This window comes from Narcine bancroftii, chromosome 7 (genome assembly GCF_036971445.1).
Source record: "Narcine bancroftii isolate sNarBan1 chromosome 7, sNarBan1.hap1, whole genome shotgun sequence".
Taxonomy (NCBI): Eukaryota; Metazoa; Chordata; class Chondrichthyes; order Torpediniformes; family Narcinidae; genus Narcine; species Narcine bancroftii.
The window spans coordinates 197,694,954-197,707,285 of record NC_091475.1 but is presented as its reverse complement, the minus strand read 5'-3'; the positions used below and the strand labels follow the sequence as shown (position 1 = coordinate 197,707,285).

The 12,332-nt window shown below is 39.4% G+C and overlaps 1 protein-coding gene across 7 annotated transcripts in view; it reads left to right on the top strand.

Moving 5' to 3' along the window:
• The window catches only part of herc2 (HECT and RLD domain containing E3 ubiquitin protein ligase 2), a 217,185-nt gene that overhangs the window by 78,762 nt on the left and 126,091 nt on the right, over positions 1-12,332 (top strand). For all 7 annotated transcript variants that reach the window (XR_011342331.1, XM_069891912.1, XM_069891911.1 and 4 more), the window contains exons 24-26: positions 7,466-7,569; positions 9,532-9,682; positions 11,439-11,647. Coding sequence is in view for 6 of the 7 variants with exons in the window: in XM_069891912.1 (XP_069748013.1) it covers positions 7,466-7,569; positions 9,532-9,682; positions 11,439-11,647 (464 nt within the window). In the remaining variant the exon portion in view is untranslated. The remainder of the gene's footprint in view (positions 1-7,465; positions 7,570-9,531; positions 9,683-11,438; positions 11,648-12,332) is intronic.

Below are 12,332 nucleotides of genomic sequence, written 5' to 3'. Positions count from 1 at the left end.
TTCCCCTTGATCTCCATAGCCACCAGGGCCAAATCTAACCTACTTTTAAATATTGACAAGGAACCAGCCTCAACTACTTTCTGTGGCAAAGAATTCCACAGATCTACCACCCTCTGAGAGAAGAAATTTTTCCTCATCTCAGTCCTAAAAAAAATTCCACCTTACCCTTAAACTGTGACCCCCTGGTTCTGGTTTTTCCCAGCATTGGAAACAACCTACCTGCATCTAGTCTGTCTAATCCTTTAAGGATTTTATATGTTTCTATAAGATCCCCCCCCCCCCCCCCCCTCAATCTTCTAAATTCCTAGTCTATCCAACCATATGCAAGTCTTGCCATCCCTGGTATTATTCTAGTGAATCTTCTCTGCACCTCCTCCATGGTGAGGATGTCCTTCCTCAGATAAGGAGACCAAAACTGCATCAGTACTCCAGATGGGGTCTCACTTAGACCCTGTACAGCTGTAGCAGGATCTCTGTACTCCAATCCACTGTGCAATTATAATGTATTCCTTTGATTAGTTATGCATAACAATTAGTTATATTCTTTTTGCCTCCAGTCTTTATTTTCTTAATGGAGATGAGGAACTTTATAAGAAGGCTGCTCATTTGCTTTTATGCTCAATCTTTTTGACATTTTTCCATTCTTGCAGCATGTGATATATCGGAGTTCCATTAAAAATTGATGCACGACTTTGTTGTGCCTTAGATTTGTATTCATTTGGAAATTGACTGATATTGTTTTGACTTTCACCAGTGAGCCATTTTTACATTGTGGTGTGCAAAAGGAAATGCAGTTACATTGTCAAGTTGCATGGATGTGGCAAAATAATAAGAATGCTGACAACACGGTTATCTACAAAGTAATGTGTTGGCCTCTGGTGTTGCCAAGTGGTTAGAAAAATGGCTAATGGGAACTCAGCGTGAGCACATGGACACTAATTTAAAAAAAATAAATCCTCTCCATAAGATTCTCCAATTTTGGTGAAAAAAGACATGTTGGTGGCCAATAAATCTGATGCCAGTACTTCAATGTTTAGTCCTTCTACATTGATTTGGAAAGTGTTGGCTAAATCAATATTGGCAATAAATATGACAGCTGACTCACTTTTCATATATAAAGGGGTAATTCTTGGTACATTCAAGAGAAAAGGGAAGATTTCTCACATCAGTCAAGCGATAACAGAACAGTTCTTAACTCATTTTGTTTTTGTTATTTACATTTTTTGTCAGCTTTAATTGCCCTTATCCTTGTGCAAATATTGTCTCTAATGTCAAATTTGACTGCTCAAAATATTGCTCACTTTTATATTTTTGACTTTCGGATATGAGACCATTACACGAACGTGATGATGTGGGGAAGTGATTTATACAGAACGCTTCGTAGTAATGCTTGCAGCATGTAATTAGTAAAGCATTGAGTTAGTCTGCACTGACGTTGTGGCTGTCTTTGATTTACAACGGCGGGGGGAGGGGGTGCTCAAGCATAACTGTGGTGACGAGGAAGCAGGAACTCACTCAACCATTACACATTTTTCAACTCTAACTACAAAAGAGCATGAAAAGCTGGGAATCCCAAAGGATGGCAGTAGCAGTTCGTACAGCTCACTTCGACATATTCAATGAACAAGAAGACACTTGTAGAATGTTTTGACAATCATTGTGTTGAACTTGAAATCACTGAAACTCCTCCATTGAATTAGAAAACAGGCATTCTTTTTAACTGTAATGGGAGGAGGCACCTATGAGCTCTTAAGATTGTTAACTAGCCCACATCTGCCTTCAACGAAAACGTATGCTAAAATCTGTCAAGCTATCGGTCAGCAACTTAATCCCCAACCTCCAGAAATGACAAAGACATAAATTTTACCGATGTAAACAACAGCACGGAGAGTCTGTCCAAATTTCATGGCTGCATTGCACAAACTGTCGCGATACTGTGCATTTGGACAATTCAGAAACAGTGCATTAAGAGAACAAACTACCTGGGAAAAACTAATTGCAACGCAAAATCTGACATTTGAACTGGTGTTAGTCATTTCTACAGCTGGTGAGATAGCAGTAAGCAATGCCAGAGAGACTTGGTTATCAATAAATCTTGGCGCCAAGATTCTTCCCGCCAGGAACCTGCCTGCCAAAAAGTTTTCTCTGCGGGAAGATGAATCACAGACCCAATAATTGCTATTTTAAAAAAGCCAAATGCCATAAATGCAATGAGAGGGGGGACATCAAAGCAAGATGCCCAATGATCAAACTAAAGAAAGATTATCAGCCAGGCTCCAGAAAAATACAATTTGCACAAGAGACAGGAGAAAGCCCAGATACTGAAAACACAGATACCAATGAATCAAAAGAGAAACCAAACAAAAGTAGACATACAAGTATTCCACATCCGTGTTCTGGGCCACAAAGAGCTGAATTTTTACATCCATATCCACATTAACAACAAACTGATACGGATGAAACTAGATATGGGAGCAGCGGTTTCCCTCATGCCCAGAACAATGAAGGAGCGCCTGGTACCGCACGCAAAGATGCTCCAACTTAAAAACTGTTACGTGGGAGGAAATGCAAGTTTTTGGAAAGTGCAATGTACGCATTAAGTACAAGGATCAATCTAACCAGTTGCCCCTCTATATTGTGGCCAACATTGCTCGGTTGCAATTGGTTAAGCAACCTTCAGCTGGATTGGCAAGAAATAGGGAAGATGATAAGCCAAAAGAACAAAGAAAAGCGGGATGAACACCTGAAGTAAACAATGGACCCCAAACCAGCTCCAATTTTAAAATGTTACGGCACAGTATTCAAAAATGGCTTGGGAAAAATTCGTGGGGTACAAACCCAACTACACATGAAACCCAAAGCAGAACCCAAATTTTGCAAACCCAGAGCCGTACCTTTCACAATAAAGGGAAAAATCGAATCAGAACATAATAGATACGAGAAAAGATCCAGTACTCCGATTGGGCAACCCCAATCGTACCAGTACACAAGGCAAATGGAGAAATGCGTATCTGTGGTGATTACAGAGTGACCATCAATCAAGCTCTACAAATTCTAGAACACCCCATTCCAAAGACCAAAGAACTATTCCAAAAATAAACCGGAGGAGAAAAGTTCACTTAACTGAACCTATCATAGGCCTACCAACAGGTGGAGTTCGACTACAGCTTCTGGAAATGCGTAACCGTAAACACACATTTGGGGTTATTTACATACGGAATATTAGCAGCACCAGCCATATTCCAAGCAATTATGGACAAGTTACTGCAAGGACTCAACGTAGGCCGCTACTTAGATGACGTTAGGGATGGCACCAAGCATCTAATCTAGACATTGTTCTAAATCGAGTACAACAGGCAAATGTCCAACTATGAAAGATCAAATGTGTGTTCATGCACCATCGGTGACCTATTTAGGTTTCGCCATCAATAAAGAAGGGGTACAAATGGACAACAAGGGTACAGAAGCTGTACAGAATGCTCCCTACTCGACCAACAAAACAGAACTACAATCATTTCTGGGTCGAGTAAACCATCATCGCCGACACATTCCAAACATGTCTATGTTATGTAATCCCCTGAATTAACTACTTAAGAAGAATAAGAAATGGTACTGGAACGCAGAAACCAAACGAGCTGTTGATGAACTAAAAACAATTTTAACAAGCAATAACCATGTCTTAATTCATTAATATCCAGACGAAAACACCAACACTGGCAGTAACCACGTCGCCCATGGGATTGAGTGCCGTACTGTCACAGAAAACTGAAAAGGGAGAACAACCCGTGGTATTGCTTCCCGATCACTAACTGCTTGTGAGCGGAACTATGCTCGATTGCAAAGAGAAGGGCTAGCCATCATCTTCGGGATTAAAAGATTTCACCAATACCTGTACGGGCATAAGTTTACATTGGTGACAGACAACAAACTACTGAGTCTAATATTGGGATCAAAAAAAGGAATACCAATGGTGCAGCAGCCCGAATTCAAAAGTGGGCGATACTAATGGCAGTATATGATTTTGATTTAAAACACAAACCAACGCTAGAGAATAACCACGCAGATACCCTCTCCCGCTGACCACTCCCAGTTACAGAGCAGAACGAAACAATGGTAAAATGGGCATCAGAAGCAAGAGAAATAAATCAAAGCCAAATGAATCAACTTCTGAAAACAGCAAAGGGGATCAGTGAGGAAACCCAGAAAGATATACTACTGTCCAGAGTATTCTATTTCACAAATAATGGCTGGCCAGAAGATCAAGAAATGCCAGAGGAGATGAAACTCTATTACACCAGATATGGCGAACTGTGCATCGAAGAAGGATACCTACTATGGGGATCCCGGACCATCATTTCCAAGAGGTAGCAGCAAGATGCCCTGGCCGATCAACACAATAACCACCCAGGGATGATGCATATAAAAGTACTAGCTAGGATACACGTCTGGTGACCTTCCATAGGGGAAGATATCGAGCATACACTCAGAAGGTGCAGTACATACCAGGAGACACAACCCAAAGCACCTCAGGCTGAAGCAAACCTATGGAATGGCCATCACAACCATGGCATCGGGCCCACATAGACTTTGCGGGGTCATTCATGGGAAATAATTGCTCGATAGTAGTCGACGCATACTCGAAATCGTCAATTGTAATCTGCATGGAAAAACGACTGCGGGTCAGACAAATTGAAAAACTCAAGTTTTCATATCATGTGGATTACCCATTGAACTAGTCTCTGACAACAGCCCGCAATTGGTATCGGCAGAATTTAAAGCTTTCATACGCAACAATAACAACATTCGCCACATACTGTGGCATCCCAGTACAAACAGAGAAGCAGAACATTTCATACAAACTTTTAAGAAAGCCATGAAAATAAGACAAAATTCAGACTTGTTATTGTCCCTTAAAATTGCCAATTTCCTGCTGAGTTACTGGAACACATCACACTCAACCACTAAAAGAACATTGGCAGAGCTGATTTCGGAAGAAATCTAATGACCAGACTGTTAGCAATATGTCCAAATATTAACCTCAGACTGCAACAGACAGCTTCTGATAAAAGAGATCCAAGATCGATTGAAGTGGGGGAACCAGTGTTGGTGCAAGACTAGCACATCCACAAAGATCCATGGGTGTGGGGAATAGTCCTGAAAAATCTCACCTTATACTTGTATCACATCCTAGTGTGGGACATGATATGGAAAAGACACATCGACCAACTAAGACCAGTGGGTGACACAATGACACCCGAAGTTGGGAAGGACAGTGTGTTCAGTGAGGGGCTGACCCAACTACCAGTAGAAGTGTCTCCACCACACATCAGTGGGCATGGAGAAGGGCTAAGACCACTGATCGAGGAGATACCATCAAGAAAGACACCTGAAACCAGAGACCAGGCAAGCAGCCTGCTGGATCTTCGCACCCCAACTCCGAAAAGACAGCCAAGATCATCATCTCCACTGCCCAGTTATATCCTGATCAATGAACCGGAACAGATCATGCCTAGAGCTCTTTTACAGCAAAGTGCCCCGACCGATACCATCCCTATCTGTAGATCCAAACGAACCAGACACCACCTGAACGTTTCAAAGACTATGTATGCTGGGTGGGGGAGGGGAAGATAGATGGATATAACACCATTACATGAACGAGATGATGTAGGGATCTGATTTATACTGAACTCTTCGTAGTAATGCTTGTATGTAATTAGTAAATCATTGAGTTAGTCTGCACTGATGTTGTGGCTGTCCTTAATTTACAACGGGAAGCCTCAAACATAACATTAACAATGAACTTTTTCATTCTTAAGTAGGACAGGTGGAGTTTATTTATATGTTGATACCCTGAAGAAGTTCTCTTCTAAGGGAGTCCTGTGAGTGTCTCTCTCACTGCTCCCCATCTGCTCCCAACTTCCACAGCCATTTGCCATTTACTCACCCAGACTGACTTCCACAGTCATGTGGCCTTCCTCGCTACTTGCCTCTGCCACCATATTGTGCTACGTGGCTTCCAGATCTTTGGCCTCTTGGCTGTTGGCATGTGCTCCTCCCCCTGCTCTTTCTTCCCTCCTTGCCTTGCCTTTTTATTCAGGCACCAGCCTGCTTTTTGCTCATACTTTGACAAAGAGCTCAGGCTTGATTGAAACTTTGGTTAACTTCCTCCTGTGGACACTGTGGGACCTGCTGAGTTTCTCTAGCATATTTGTGTGTTGACCATCTTATTTTGCTTACTTTTGGGCATGTACCACAGCATAAGAAATAGGAGCAGGAGCAGGCCAGACAACGTTGAGTACCTTGGCTCTATCCGCTCCAATAGCATGGATCTCGGTGGCCATCATCTCCATTCCATATCCCATCCCCAAGCCAACATGTCTCCACGGTCTTGTGCACTGCCAAATTGTCACCACCTGCAAAATGGAGGAACAGCACGTTATATTCCATTTGAGCACCCTCCAACCAAGTGGCATTTATAAAGACTTCTCCAGTTTCTGTTAAATTTCTCCATACCCCCTATCCACCCCCCCCCCAATCTTCTTCCCCTGTCTCCTTTCCTTTATCTCTTTCTTTCTTCCCTTTTCCCTCTGTCTCCTTTCACAGTCAATATCAATTCTCACCTTTCGTCTTGTATCCAATTAATACCTTTTGGCTTGTCCTCCTCCCTCTCCCATTCTTCCCCAGCCTTCAATTCAGACATTGTATTTTCATTCATTCCTTTGGTAATAGATCTCTCATACCTTGGCGGTTGCCGCACTAGTCTTGTTAACCAGGGTTGTGAGTTCATTCCTTTCTGGGGCCTCATTTCTGTGAGGGGCGCTGGACAAAGTGACAATTCTGTCTTCCTTACGGTAAACAAAGTTAAAGAATTGCATCTACTTTGCCTTCTAAATGTTGTATTCCAATAATGGAACCTTTACCTCCTATGGACGGTGTGAGACCAGCTGAGTTCCTCCAGCTTTTCTGTGTTTTGACACAATTTAATATGATCGCATCTTTAGCTGTAACTCCATTTTATCCTAATCTCTCCCCAAGCCCCATGACTTCCCTTTTGGTTCAGGTGTCCACTTTGAAAACGTTGAATGACTCCACCTCCAAAGCTCTCTGCCAATGTTTCTTTGTATTATTGGATCAAAGTTTATTCTTCCTCCTGGGGCAGTGTTATTGCTTTGTGTCTTGTTGCACTCAATTAGGTTTCATTTGTGGAAAGAATTAATGTTTTGCAGGTTTTGGGAGTCTGGCACTTCGAAGGAAAAGGAAAACTTTTCACAACATGTATTACTGGTTGAGACAAAAGAAACACGGCAGTTCTCAATTGAGAAGATGCTTGGAATGTAAAAAGTGACCGTTTAAAATAAAGCTCTTGTGCAGAAAAAACATCTGGACAATGACAAAAGGATTGGTTCCTACAAATTATTATTACTGGAAAAACAGCTGGTTAATGGTTGCATATTTCTGCTTTCAGCTCAGTTTGCTGGGGAAGACCCAGTGGTTGCATTGGAAGCTGCCCTCCAGTTTGAAGATACTCGAGAATCAATGCAGGCATTTTGTGTTGGCCAATATATGGAGGTATGGAAACATTGAGTAAAGTTGTATAGCAAATCACCTAGTATCTGGCACCTATGTGGATTAGTAGACGCTGAATAAGTGCATTTTCTGGTTGCTTGAGATTACATGATTGGCAAACTACCAGCAAGGTGTGCCAATTTTAAACTTTTTTTTAAACCTATTTTACACATATTTTTGCTGGTTGCTTGAATTCTTTTTAAAATTTTAAAAAACATTTTCCACTATGAACCATATCAATCAAAATACCACAAACATTTCCCTCTTGAATATACATAGTGGCATTTTCTCCCCCTACCTTCCCTCCCTCCTTCCCACCTCCCCTCCAAATCCTTATACAAATACAATACAACATATACAATGCAATAAAACCATTAAACAATGTCATCACACAATGAAAATAAACAAGAAAATTGTGTCATGTACTTTTACACACTGGGTCAGGTCATTTTGTCTTCTCATTTTATCATTTTAGGGGGTGGAGGTCCGTGGTAAGCTGCTGTGTTCCATGTACCCTTCCCAAATTTGTTCAAGTAATGTGACTTTAATTTTTTAAATTACATGTTATATTTTCCAATGGAATACATCTATTCATTTCCATGTACCATTGCTGTACTCTCAGGCTCTCTTCTGATTTCCAAGTTGACATTATACATTTTTTTGCTACAGCTAAGACTATCATAATAAATCTTTTTTGCGCTTCATCCAGTTTGAGGTCTAATTCTTTACTTCTTATATTACTTAGAAGAAAGATCTCTGGATTTTTTGGTATGTTGCTTTTTGTGATTTTATTTAATACCTGATTTAGATCTTCCCAAAACTTTTTCACTTTCTCACATGCCCAAATTGCATGTACTGTTGTTCTAGTTTCCTTCTTACAGCAAAAACATCTATCTGATAATGTTGGATAACTTTTGGGGCATGATATATAGCCTGTGTAATGGCCATTCCAATAATTATATTGCATCATGCGTAACCTCATGTTTATTATATTTTTCATAGTTCCAGAGCATAACTTTTCCCATATTTCATTTTTTATCTTTATGTTTAAATCTTTTTCCCACTTTTGGGTTTATAGCTTATTTCATAATTTTCCTTCTCTTGCAGCTTGATGTACGTTTGTTATAAATCTTTTTATTATTGTTTCTGTAATTACATATTTAAAGCTGCTTCCTTTTGGTAATCTGTCTGCTTCCCAATTTGTCCTTTAAGTAGGTTTTCAGTTGGTGGTATGCAAACATTGTACCATGAGTTACTCCATATTTGTACTTCATTTGTTCAAATGATAATAAATTATTTCCCAAAAAACAATTTTCTATTCTTTTAATTCCTTTTCTCTCCCTTTCTCTAAAGGAAAGTTTATCTATTGTGAAGGGGATTAGTTGATTTTGCGTCAATAATAATTTTGGTAGTTGCTAATTTGTTTTTTTTTCCTTTCTACGTGAATCTTCTTCCATATGTTGAATAAATGGTGCAGTACTGGTGAACTTCTATATTGCACCAGTTTTTCATCCCACTTATAAAGTATATGTTCTGGTACCTTCTCCCCTATTTTATCTAGCTCTATAATTGGTCCAATCTGGTTTTTCCCTTGTCTGCTAAAAATCTGATAGATACCTTAATTGTGCTGCTCTATAAAATTTTTTAAAGTTTGGTAGCTGCAAACTGCCTTGTTTGTAGCATTCTGTTAATTTATCTAGCTTTCCCCCCTTTCTATAAGAATTTCCTTATTATTCTCTTTAGTTCATCGAAAAGGTTGCTTGAATTCTTGATGACAGTATCTGATATGATCTGTCTCTGATGTTAACAGTATTAAATAAATGACTTAATTTTCATTTAATGAATGATTTAATTTTTAAAAAGAATGAGCGTTGCATCACACAAAATCCTTGTAATTCAAACTCGGTTCATCTTGGGACATTTTAAATGCAAAAAAATTTTTAATCTCTTGTCTTTCCAATATAGCCAGATCAGGAAGTAGTCACCACACCGGATCTTGGCAGTTTGTCGTCACCTCTGATAGACACAGAAAGGAACCTTGGTCTTCTCCTTGGATTACTTGCTTCATATTTGGGAATGAGCACTCCCTTGTCATCCCTGGAAGTTGAATGTGCCAGTTAGTATGGTTAATGTACATAATGAAACAAAGAGCTTAATTTCTATAAACGTACATAATGAAACAAAGAGCTTAATTTCTATAAACGTACATAATGAAACAAAGAGCTTAATTTCTATAAACGTACATAATGAAACAAAGAGCTTAATTTCTATAAACGTACATAATGAAACAAAGAGCTTAATTTCTATAAACGTACATAATGAAACAAAGAGCTTAATTTCTATAAACGTACATAATGAAACAAAGAGCTTAATTTCTATAAACGTACATAATGAAACAAAGAGCTTAATTTCTATAAACTTAAGGATTGCCCTTGTCATCCCTGGAAGTTGAATGTGCCAGTTAGTATGGTTACTGTACATAATGAAACAAAGAGCTTAATTTCTATAAACTTAAGGATTGCCCTTGTCATCCCTGGAAGTTGAATGTGCCAGTTAGTATGGTTACTGTACATAATGAAACAAAGAGCTTAATTTCTATAAACTTAAGGATTGCCCTTGTCATCCCTGGAAGTTGAATGTGCCAGTTAGTATGGTTACTGTACATAATGAAACAAAGAGCTTAATTTCTATAAACTTAAGGATTGCCCTTGTCATCCCTGGAAGTTGAATGTGCCAGTTAGTATGGTTACTGTACATAATGAAACAAAGAGCTTAATTTCTATAAACTTAAGGATTGCCCTTGTATTGAATCAAAGTTTAAAATGGATTTAAGGCAGTTGTTGTATTGCTTATAGTAATGAAGGTGTAGCAATCATGGAGGCACATCTGACTCATGGAGGCACATCTGACTCATGGAGGCACATCTGACTCATGGAGGCACATCTGACTCATGGAGGCACATCTGACTCATGGAGGCACATCTGACTGCAATACCTGATGTGCAAGTGCACTTTAATACAGAATATCATGTATTTCTATCAATGCAATCTGGGTTTTTGGCCAAATATTTGTTATAAGGGATTTATCTTGGACTACTTGTTCAGAATTGAAATGGCTGCAAATGGTGACCATGGTATATTTAGGGGTAGGAACATCGAGTGATAATTGCTGTTGAATAATGGAGAAACATACAAAAAGCTGGATGAGTGGAACACTAAAGCCTGCAGACACAGTGATTACAGCAATATCACAAAAATGCTTGAGGTGAGGATTTGAAAATTAATGGGTTTGGCAGCATTCACAGAAGGCAAAAGGTAGTTGACGTTTTGGGCCAAAACACTATCAGGAACAACAAAAAAGCAGTAGATGTCTGAATAAGAGGGTGGTGGTGATGGAGTGGGGAGGGGAGGGGAGGAGCACATTTTGGCAAGTGGTAGGTGCAGGAGGTGATAGGAGGATGGGGGAAGAAATTAAAGCTAGGAAGTCATGGGATGAGGTAGGTTGAGGAAGATGCCCTCTGATAGGATGAAGAAAGGGGAGGGAGTGGGGAGCTGGAGGAAGGAAGGTAGAGTGGGCAGGGTGGTGAAAGAGAAGGATAATAAAGCAAGGAATAGAGTCAGAGAGATGAGGGAAAGCAAGGAAATGGGATTTGGAGAAAACAAGGGATTAGGTTATCAGAAATTGGATGTCCACATTAGTACCGTCTGGTAGGAGACCGTCAAGATGGAATACAAGATGCTGTTACTCCAATTTGTGTGTGGCTGCATCCTAACAGTAAAATAGGCCAAATTAAGAATTTTTTTTAAATTAGAAGACGTGAAAGATGTTCAGTTTTTTTAAAGTGTCACTCATACAATTTTCATATTTAACAGAATGGCTTCAGTCTTCCCTTTTCTCTGGTGGCTTGCAGACAAGTCAGATTCATTACAGTTACAACGAGGAAAAAGATGAGGACCACTGTAGTGCCACCACCACACCAGACAAGGCCAAACTATATGTGCGAAATTTAACATTTGGTGATCACACTCAGCCGTTCTTGCAAGCAATTGCAGACAATAACATTCAAGATCACAATGTCAAGGTCTGTGGTTCAAAAATTTTTGAAAGATAAAGAAAAAAAACTTTATTGTGGTTGTTTCTACTTTAAATATTTTTTATGCAAAGCTTGTACAGCAATGGAATATGAATTAAAGGAAGGTAAAGTGTGAATCATTGATATTGGAAAGAGCAATGACGGGGTAGGAATTGAATTTGATGTAGGCTTAAATAATTGTTGCAACTCCCTTTTTAAAAACCTGAAAATGGTTTCAATTGATTTCTGGTTTCTGCCTGAAATTCAAGGGACAAAATGATGAGAACAGGCACATTTAACGGAATCTTTCCAAGCATTGTGGGCAATTTGATAGATGATGAAAACCTGGAATAGAACGTGGAAATTTTGAGTCCAAATAGCTCAGTGAGGAGCCTGCTGATGTTTTGAATTTTGTGCTATTTTAGTTAATTCTGCTCAGATTATCTTTGAATCTGGGCAGAAATCAGCAGTAACTTGGGCACCATTAAATTAAAAGACGCTGACAAATCTATTTGGGTCATCGTAAGAATTTCACTTTGGTTTCATTGACATAATTTGGCCTAAATTCTGTGTCTGCTCTATTCCAATGACTTCATTTATACTGCCTTCCATATGACTTAGACTGCACGCTTTTATATCTGTTCCATTTTGCTTCTCTGAAGGTAATTATAGAAAACATTTTTTAGGCACAGGC